This window comes from Haliotis rufescens, unplaced genomic scaffold, assembly GCF_023055435.1.
Source record: "Haliotis rufescens isolate VD_foot unplaced genomic scaffold, xgHalRufe1.0.p SCAF_16, whole genome shotgun sequence".
NCBI classification, from domain to species: Eukaryota; Metazoa; Mollusca; class Gastropoda; order Lepetellida; family Haliotidae; genus Haliotis; species Haliotis rufescens.
This window is the reverse complement of record NW_025963846.1, coordinates 12,397,428-12,408,190: the sequence shown is the minus strand read 5'-3', so window position 1 is coordinate 12,408,190 and position 10,763 is coordinate 12,397,428. Positions and strand designations below refer to the sequence as shown.

The 10,763-nt window shown below is 40.5% G+C and overlaps 2 protein-coding genes across 6 annotated transcripts in view; both read left to right on the top strand.

Moving 5' to 3' along the window:
- The first annotated feature begins 1,703 nt into the window (after window positions 1-1,703).
- On the top strand, window positions 1,704-3,349 carry LOC125380961. Its single transcript, XM_048396748.1, has 2 exons — window positions 1,704-2,351; window positions 3,182-3,349. The coding sequence occupies exons 1-2, from the start codon at window positions 1,704-1,706 to the stop codon at window positions 3,347-3,349; spliced, it is 816 nt and encodes a 271-aa protein (XP_048252705.1).
- A 6,450-nt stretch (window positions 3,350-9,799) lies between these two features.
- The window catches only part of LOC124135230 (cell wall protein DAN4-like), a 34,554-nt gene continuing 33,590 nt past the window's right edge, over window positions 9,800-10,763 (top strand). Inside the window, exon 1 of one of the 5 annotated variants that reach the window (XM_048396878.1) lies at window positions 9,800-9,939. The gene's annotated coding sequence lies outside the window, so the exon portion shown is untranslated. The remainder of the gene's footprint in view (window positions 9,940-10,763) is intronic. The other 4 variants (XM_048396877.1, XM_048396879.1, XM_048396880.1 and 1 more) reach the window with 4 other exon arrangements.

Below are 10,763 nucleotides of genomic sequence, written 5' to 3'. Positions count from 1 at the left end.
GGCACAAATTTACATTTGAAAATGGTATGGGTCATGTTGTTGTAAATTCATTTCTTACTCCAGTCTTCGTCCCTCATGTAGAAAACGAGTATTTTGTTATGCTTATTTGTAAAACTCCATATTCATTTAAGAAACATATATGTTTGAAAGAAGTTAAGATATTATCTAAACATCAACTTGCTTTCTTTTCTTATGTCTACCTCAAATGTTACATTACTACATTATTTGCATCGTGCATCCATCATGGCACGAGCGTGGGCGTGACCGTGTGTGTGCGTGACCGTGTGTGTGCGTGACCATGTGTGCGTGACCGTGTGTGCGTGCGCGTGCGTGTGCGTGTGCGTGTGTGTCTGTTTGTATAAGTCCGAGTTTTCAAAGAAATTACAACATTCCGGGCCTTAGTAATTTAAAAGCTTCAAATTTTAAAAGGTAGTCATGCGTGGGAAGGATTTTTCCAAATTTGACGCATTGGTTATCAAAATTATATCCAATGCAGTTTGTTTCACTTGTACCATTAGTTTCCATGTTTTATTCCGGGTGAACAATTTACTGGCCTTTGCATGTGTTTGTAACGGTGCCACCCTTGCGGCAGGATAATCTTTACTCACCTTTTCGCGAACAGATGGTGTCATCACTATTTCATAAAGATATACTCATGATGTCATCGGAATCGTACAACGGATATTTCTTAAGATATATGGACATGTTTTTGTCGCTGTTATTTCTACTTGCACAGTTCACGACACGCTTCAGTCAATGTTGTAAACAATTTAACCTTGAGGTACTTTTATAGTTCAAATCTGCCCTTTGAATATAGATCCTGAAATATATATTAGCTTTTAAAGCGCATTCTGTCTGTTGAAAGCCATTTGGTGTGACAATCTGTGTGAAGTGTATTTTCTTACTGCCATGTGTCTCCTGCGTCACAAACCTCTTGTTAACAGTCAGTGCGTCAGCTGTTTTCTTCTTTATGTTTTGTCTCCTCCTCAATATATAATTGATTGGCGTAAACTGTTTCGTTTGTCCATTTTATATATGTTATGCTTGACTGGTGTCAGTGAACCTGATGTCTGTCGCATTTGTTAAACTGTTTACATGTAATTTGTGAAATCGATACTGCTTCGGGGCAGTGGACCAAATTACAAAAGCGAACTGTATACTTCAATCTTTTATTTCTTCAGAGTTGCGTTCAAATAATATTTTAGTTGATGATAGTTTACATTTACAAACAAAGGTATCTACTTTTGTGTATGTATTTTATGCAACCCTTTGCTGAATGCATATGTTGATTATTCACATGAGTAACAATTGTGGCGTTAGCACTGTCAAAATCCGATATATTGAGTAAAGACTTCATCGAGATGCGTCACTTTATCAACTAAACTCAAATACTGTACTTGTCACATTACTGCATAAGTGCTGCATTTTTATAGCTAGACTGCTTTAAACATTCATTGTGTTATAAATACACTTCCCCAGAATTAAACTGTCAGAAAACTATGTATACATTACCACAGAAAACTCTTCCGCGGAATTGCATTGTCATGGAACTGATAGAGCTACATTGTAACAGAACTGCACTCGCAAAGAAGCACATAAGCACAGAGCTACACTGTACTTATATCTACATTGTCAGAGCTACGCTGTTTTATATCTACATTGTCAGAGCTACGCTGTTTTATATCTACATTGTCAGAGCCACAATGTCTTATATCTACATTGTCAGAGCTCCGCTGTTTTATAACTACATTGTCAGAGCTCCGCTGTCTTATAACTACATTGTCAGAGCTCCACTGTCTTATAACTACATTCTCAGAGCTCCGCTGTCTTATAACTACATCGTCAGATCTTTACTGTCTCATAACTACATTGTCAGAGCTCCGCTGTCTTATAACAACATCGTCAGAGCTCCGCTGTCTTATAACTACATCGTCAGAGCTCCACTGTCTTATAACTACATCGTCAGAGCTCCGCTGTCTTATAACTACATCGTCAGAGCTCCACTGTCTTATAACTACATCGTCAGAGCTCCGCTGTTTTATATCTACATTGTCAGAGCTCCGCTGTTTTATATCTACATTGTCAGAGCTCCGCTGTTTTATAACTACATCGTCAGAGCTCCGCTGTCTTATAATTACATTGTCAGAGCTCCGCTGTCTTATAATTACATTGTCAGAGCTCCGCTGTCTTATAACTACATCGTCAGAGCTCCACTGTCTTATAACTACATTATCAGAGCTCCATTGTCTTATAACTACATTGTCAGAGCTCCGCTGTCTTATAACTACATCGTCAGAACTACAATGTCTTATAACTACATCGTCAGAGCTTCGCTGTTTTATAACTACATCGTCAGAACTACAATGTCTTATAACTACATTCCAAAAAACATGTATCAGAATATTTGACAAGAATATACCCCCACAATTTATTTATGGATCAGAGGGTTGGGGGTTGAATCGAAATGATAAAATGGAAACTGTACATGTGTTGGCGTATAAGCACTTTCTTGGTGTTAAGATGTCTACCCCTAGCCACATCGTGCGTGGAGAGTGCGGCCGATATCCATTATCTATTTATGCTTACAAAAGATGTATACTGGCCAAAACAAAAAACGCAAAGCTGACTGTTATTAAAGATGAAGGCTTGAACTCAATATAAATGTCATTGCTAACTGTGAATATTGACCTTACACTAATTTATTGCACCCGAACACAACATTTGGTGACTTGTCGCCAAAATACAGCATCTTGAAACCAAACTGGGAGAAATTGCATGGAGAAAAAGCTGTAAGCATGCTGCACGTGCAAATACGGCTACTTAACCTATATACTGATGGGTATAAAAATTTGGCAGTCCTGCTGCGAATCACTCTCCGATGTTCTGTATACGTGACTCTCATGATGACAAGACTGAATGAAGACTGTAGAAACAGAGCCATTGTACGTCTGGAAGCTGGAGAAAGTCAGACATCAGTAGCCAGGCACTTTAACGTGAGGCAGAGTACCATTTCTCGTCTGTGGCAGCGCTACAGACTCCACAACTCTACAAGAGATCGACCGAGAAGTGGAAGACCCAGGGTCACAACTGCGGCGCAGGACCGCTTCATCCGGGTGTTGCATCTTCGCAACCGGACAATCAGTGCAGCATACACAGCTTACAATGTTCCTGGTCTTCGTAGAGTCTCAGCGCAAACCATCAGAAATCGTCTAAGGCAGCATGGGATACGGCCAATGAGACCATATACAGCGCCCGTTCTGCGGCACCATCATCGTCGTGCACGTCTGCAATGGAACAGAAATGTTCGACCATGGACCCTAGTGCACCGGAGAAGGATATGGTTCAGTGATTAGTCGCGGTTCATACTGTATCGCCATGATGGTAGGATGCGTGTCTACAGACGGAGAAATGAACGCTACACTCGACACTGTATTCATGAAGTCGACCGATACGGCGGTGGAAGTGTCATGATGTGGGCGGGCATATCCGTGAATGGTAGGACAAATCCTTCAACGTCACCTTATTCCCGCCATTGACGTCAGAAGAGAGACTTTCCAGCAAGTCAACGCAAGACCGCATACTGCACGTGTTATCATGGATAATCTTGCCCACAACAATGTTACTGTGCTGTCATGGGCGAACAAATCGCCTGATCTAAACCCCATTGCACATTTGTGGGATCTGCTAGACAGACGTGTACGACGCCGACAGCCTCAACCACAGACGCTTCAACAGCTGAACCATGCATTGCAGGATGAGTGGAGAAGGATTCCACAACGCCAGATTCGACGACTCATACAGTCCATGCCCAGGCGGTGCAGAGCTGTGATCGATGCTCATGGTGGTAACACCCGGTACTGACTTTGGCACAGTGCCATCACAGACACAGACGTCCCTTAGAACATTAAAAGACTGTTTGTAGTGTAAGAAACATGTGCCTCATCCTGTGTAAATGTGGTTGTTGTGTCTTCATTATTTATTGTGTAATCCTATTTCATTAAACATGTAATGAAACACTGATTATTCTGTTATCCGTTTCTTTTTTGGGCCAGTGTATTAGTTACTGGCTGAAGCTTATCTCTATGCCTGAATCCCGTTATCCATACAGTGTTACAGCATGATGTTACAGGCATCTAATAAAGGCAAACACAACTGGGTTTCGAAATGTAAATATATCCCGTTCAACTTTGGTTTCGGATATATATGGGAACAGCAGTATATTCACATTCCAAAATCTTTCTTATCTGAATTCACGTCACGCCTAATATATACCTATGAACAGTGAGTGAGTGAGTTAGGTTTAACGCCGCTTTTAACAGTATTCCAGTTATATCACGGCGTGTCAGCTTAATGTGGGAGGAAAGCCCAAAGTGATGCAGGTCTCAGACGTTTATCACTTCGGTGAAACTCACGAGCCCGGGTATGGTGCTGACAAACCTAGAAACATAATCGGGTCGAACCGGGATTCGAACCCACAATCATAGGTTTCTGGCGTGCCCAAGGGACGCAACTCTGCACAGCCAATCGCGGCGCTTTAGACGACTGGGCCACAGCATGCTCCAAAACGGGACTAAAACATCATCATATTGATTGTTTAAAGTTACGTTTGGAACAGAGTTATACCTCAATTGTATATCTATCAAGAAATTCAAAGCACAATTTCGATTTTGTTTTACATCAACTGCATATTGAAACTGGTAGATATGTTAATATACCGTAAAACGGTCGATTATGTAAATGTTGCAAATATAGACATATTGAGGATGAATATCACTTCCTATTAGTTTGCTCTGCGTACAAACAACTACGTACAAAATATATACAAGAAACTAATAGCCTTCCTCTTGATAAGAATACGGTTTATCTTCTAATGGCCACAAGATTTGCATTCAAAATTTTGCTATGTACCTGTATCACGCAATGCTCCTTTTAAAAATAATTCTGATGATATAATGTCATAAATCTTCTATCTTGTCAACTATTTTATACCAATAAGTTGTATCTATTCAACATGTCAATACATGTTGGCCTACATTTACCGAAATAAAGAGAGAAAACTCATAACTACATTGTCAAAGCTACACTTTCTTTAAAAAACACATTGCCAGAGCTACACTGTGTAATAACTTAATTGTCAGTGATACACTATTTTATAACCTATAACTACATTGTCACAGAACTACACTGTCTTATAAATTATAACAAAATTGTCAGAGCTACACTGTCTCATAACGACATTGTCACAGAACTACATTGTCTTATAACTGCATTGTCGCAGCACTACACGGTCTTTTAACTACTTTGTCACATAACTACATTGTCACAGAACTACACTATCTCATAACAACATTGTCACAGAACATCATTGTCTCATAACTACATTGTCACAGAACTACACTGTCTTATAACTACACTGTCACAGAACTGTACTGTCTTATAACTACATTATCACAGAACTACAATATCTCATAACTACATTGTCACACAACTACACTGTCTTATAACTACATTGACACACAACTACACTGTCTTATAACTACATTGTCACACAACTACACTGTCTTATAACTACATTGTCACACAACTACACTGTCTTATAACTACATTGTCACACAACTACACTGTCTTATAACTACATTGTCACACAACTACACTGTCTTATAACTACATTGACACACAACTACACTGTCTTATAACTACATTGTCACACAACTACACTGTCTTATAACTACATTGTCACACAACCACACTGTCTTATAACTACATTGTCACACAACTACACTGTCTTATAACTACATTGTCACACAACTACACTGTCTTATAACTACATTGTCACACAACTACACTGTCTCATAACTACATTGTCACAGAACTGCACTATCTCATAACTACATTGTCACAGAACTACACTGTCTCATAAATACAGTTACGCCCACGCACGCACGCACACACACACACACATACTCGAGCTCACACACACTACCCCACCTTCTCTATCTTGCCTACACTGTCATATATACGCAATCTCGTATACACGTGAACGCTAACCTTAAGCGCGTGGAACAAACAACAATCGTGATATAAAAAAACCCATAAGTTCATGGTGTATAGTTCACAACAAACCCCGTCCTTCCATCACACCGATCAAGTACTAGCAGGTCGCACTGCGGCCTTTGTATGGGTATTGATAAACACTTCGATCATCTTGCGGACTTATTAACTTGTCAATAATGCTATTTGGAGTCACCGCGGAGGCCTGTGTATCTCAGACAATCGTACGTACCGCTGGAGTTGCCGCCAAGCAATAAACACGTGGAAAGGCTGCAGCTGGTCACCGGACTACCCTGTGTAGTTTCAGTGTCAAGCTTTTCATATTTACCATTTCGTTCAGACCTATATCACTCTAATCTGCCTCTCCACCCTATATAGCTGTACTCTATGTCTCTCTACCCTATAAGTCTCTACTCTCTGACACTCTACCCTATATAGCTATACTCTATGTCTCTACTCTCTGCCTCACTGCCCTATATGACTCTGCACTCTGCCACTCTACTCTATGACTCTACTCTCTTCCTCACTGCCGTTTATGACTCTACTCTCTGCCTCACTGCGCTTTATGACCCTACGCTCTGCCTCACTGCCCTATATGACTCTACTCGCTGCCTCTCTGATCTGTATGACTCTACACCCTGCCTGTCTGACCTGTATAACTCTACTATCTGCCGCTCTACCCTATGCCTCTACTCTCTGCCCCTCTACCCTATATGACTCTACTCTCTGACACTCTACCCTATATATCGATACTCTATGTCTCTACTCTCTGTCTCACTGCCCTGTATGACTCTGCACTCTGCCGCTCTACTCTATGACTCTACACTCTGTCTCACTGCCCTATATGACTCTACTCTCTGCCTCACTGCGCTTTATGACCCTACGCTCTGCCTAACTGCCCTGTATGACTCTGCACTCTGCCACTCTACTCTATGACTCTACTCTCTGTCTCACTGCCCTGTATGACTCTGCACTCTGCCACTCTACTCTATGACTCTACGCTCTGCCTCACTGCCCTATATGACTCTGCACTCTGCCACTCTACTCTATGACTCTACTCTCTGTCTCACTGCCCTGTATGACTCTGCGCTCTGCCACTCTACTCTATGACTCTACTCTCTGTCTCACTGCCCTGTATGACTCTGAGCTCTGACCCTCTACTCTATGACTTTACTCTCTGTCTCACTGCCCTGTATGACTCTGCACTCTGCCCCTCTACTCTATGACTCTACTCTCTGTCTCACTGCCCTGTATGACTCTGCGCTCTGCCACTCTACTCTATGACTCTACTCTCTGTCTCACTGCCCTGTATGACTCTGCACTCTGCCCCTCTACTCTATGACTCTACTCTCTGTCTCACTGCCCTGTATGACTCTGCACTCTGCCACTCTACTCTATGACTCTACTCTCTGTCTCACTGCCCTGTATGACTCTGCGCTCTGCCCCTCTACTCTATGACTCTACTCTCTGTCTCACTGCCCTGTATGACTCTGCACTCTGCCCCTCTACTCTATGACTCTACTCTCTGTCTCACTGCCCTGTATGACTCTGCGCTCTGCCACTCTACTCTATGACTCTACTCTCTTTCTCACTGCCCCATATGACTCTGCGCTCTGCCACTCTACTCTATGACTCTACTCTCTGTCTCACTGCCCTGTATGACTCTGCACTCTGCCACTCTACTCTATGACTCTACTCTCTGTCTCACTGCCTTATATGACTCTTCTCTCTGTCTCACTGCCTTGTATGACTCTACTCTCTGTCTGTCCACCCTATATGACTCTTCTCTCTGTCTGTCTACCCTATATGACTCAGTCTTCTCTCTGTCTCACTGCCCTGTATGACTCTACACTCTGCTTTAGTACCTATGTGGCTCTACTCTCTGGCTCACTGCCCTGTATGACTCTACCTTCTGCCTCTCTGACCTATATGGCTATGCTGTCTGTCCTATATAGACGATCATCTACCACCGTTCGTTGACTTATGTCAAACAAACTGTCCCACTGGTAAACAATTTGTATGAAAGGTACTATGCACGCTTTATAAAGAGCAAGTATTGATTTCCGAATCGATATTTAACATCCTCTTCTTCGTAACATATTTATTTGAATACTACAATGAATAGCATTATATGAACTCGGGGTTTAACAGTACACCAATACACATCAATATCGCCCAGGGTGATGTGCCATACAAGAACCATTTGCGTTTACAGTGTCTCTTGGTATATGTGATGACGCTTTACACTTCACGTGGAAAATAATGCACGTTTCGCGTGGAAAATAATGCACGTTCAGGGCAAATACACTGAACCAATGACAATGGTTTAAAAATATAAATTTTATAATGTTTTATTCATTTAGAACTGGTTTAAACTTCAGTCAAATGGTTACCTGAAGAAAACATTATTTTGAAAATATAGTATAAGTCAGATTTGGGAATTGCATCGGACATATTGATAATTGTTTTCACTGATGCGTCAAATTTGGAAATACCCAACGCCAAGGGCTGGAGCTGGGTGGGTGGATGGGTGGACGGACGGACAGAAACATGAAATATTTCCTGAAGAAAGGAACGTGGGATTGCACTGGAGATGAGTAAAGGGAGACAACTATGTCAACCTTGTCATGTCGGAACGTTTCGAGTTTTGCATTGTTTCAATGAGGTTTCGAATCTTTGTTTAGGCTGATACAAACACATGTGATGTTTTGGACCCAGTGTGATTTGTATTGTTAAGTGGTGTACATACACTTTTATTACAACCGACATCGTCAATGTGTTGTCCGATAGCCATGTAGAGTTAAATGATCATGGAGAGATGGACATAAAAGGCAAACACATGTGGAATTAATTCTCTGAGAATGATTGAGGTGATGCTATTTTTCAAGAAAATAAAAATGATTTCGATAATTTATTAAATTTTGTGAAAATGTGTCTGAGATGTTGTGGAAATTCGGAAATGTTCGGAAACCTCTGAACAAGGTATGAATGTGTAATTTCTGAACAAGGTATGGATGTGTAATTTCTGAACAAGGTATGGACGTGTAATCTCTGAACAATGTATGAATGTGTAATCTCTGAACAAGGTATGGATGTGTAATCTCTGAACAAGGCATGAATGTGTAATCTCTGAACAAGGTATGAATGTGTAATCTCTGAACAAGGTATGAATGTGTAATCTCTGAACAAGGTATGGATGTGTAATCTCTGAACAAGGTATGGATGTGTAATCTCTGAACAAGGTATGAATGTGTAATTTCTGAACAAGGTATGGATGTGTAATTTCTGAACAAGGTATGAATTTGTAATCTCTGAACAAGGTATGAATGTGTAATCTCTGAACAAGGTATGAATGTGTAATTTCTGAACAAGGTATGGATGTGTAATCTCTGAACAAGGTATGAATGTGTAATCTCTGAACAAGGTATGAATGTGTAATCTCTGAACAAGGTATGAACGTGTACTCCATGAAAATGGTGTGTACATGTAGTCTCTGAACAATGTGTGTAGTTTAATTTCAGAACAAGTGTGATTTTTTTCAAATCGCCACGTGACAATGCCATATGGACGATAATTGGCCCTTCTGGGGAGCACTACCTTGTGGCCTGGGATCGATGTGTCATAGTTCAGTTGTGATGATAAGTTTGTTTGTGTAGGTTAACAACGAGGAAAAGACAAAGGGCGTCGTCAGTGGAGGAAATTATCTACTTCCGGGATTAATTTGTATAAACTATTGCCTTAATACCAAAACACGACCGACAGTTAAATTGATAAACCAACACCAACACAAATCAACGAAAGAAAACTATCTGGCCAAAGATAAACATTATATAAAATGCCCCCGAACATGATGAAGTAGAAAGGAAACAAAAGCCATTACACTGTGGGGTGAGTGAATATTGTTTCAAACTGTAATTAACATGGTTATGTCGTCATGTTTTAGTCAGTGGTTGACAGCATGAGCAACGATCCAAATAATAATAATAGTGTGCACTTATAATGCGCTAGCCTCCATGTTCATGCTCAAAGCGCTACATTCAAATGTCACTCATGAAAGCTTTTTTGAACAAATGTGTCTTCACTACAATCATAGTCACATTCACGGGGTATTACTCTGCCCCAGTTTGGTTTCGCTTGTTTGTTCTAATCTTTATTTCACATACTGAAGAGGCCACATGCCTATAGTACAATTTGAAGAATATACAGTTTTATTCTATTTATGCACATATCTCACCAGATCACCTCACGTCATTCCACCTCGCATTTCAACGCAGTCACATAATTTCACACATTCAGTACAATACCATACCCTGTAATTTCATAATTTCTATATTACCATATCACAACTTGTTATATCATACAACATATTCTATAACATCATATCATGTTGTATCATTATTATAAGATCATACTATATAGTATTATTTCACATAACATTATCATAACATACTATACATACCATCGTACCATATATCACAACTATATTGTATCACATTTCAACATGTCATATGACACAACACATTAGCAATGTCATAGCTTGTCCCATCATATCTTATCATATCATACCATATAATGCCATGTCATTCCATGCCAATTTATTTCATATCAATCAATCAATTTTTATTCAACACTGGAAGACTTGTGTTGCTTGTTTGTTATTCAGCGCTGCACTCAGTCACAACCAAGCAATAGGACGGCGGTCTGTAAATAAT

Excerpts from the sequence above, each read along its gene's own strand:
- LOC125380961 (XM_048396748.1), top strand. The coding sequence starts at position 1,704 with ATGTCTTATATCTACATTGTCAGAGCTCCGCTGTTTTATAACTACATT. Across the intron at positions 2,352-3,181 it reads CGCTGTTTTATAACTACATC|AGTCTCAGCGCAAACCATCA; the intron begins GTCAGAACTACA and ends TGGTCTTCGTAG.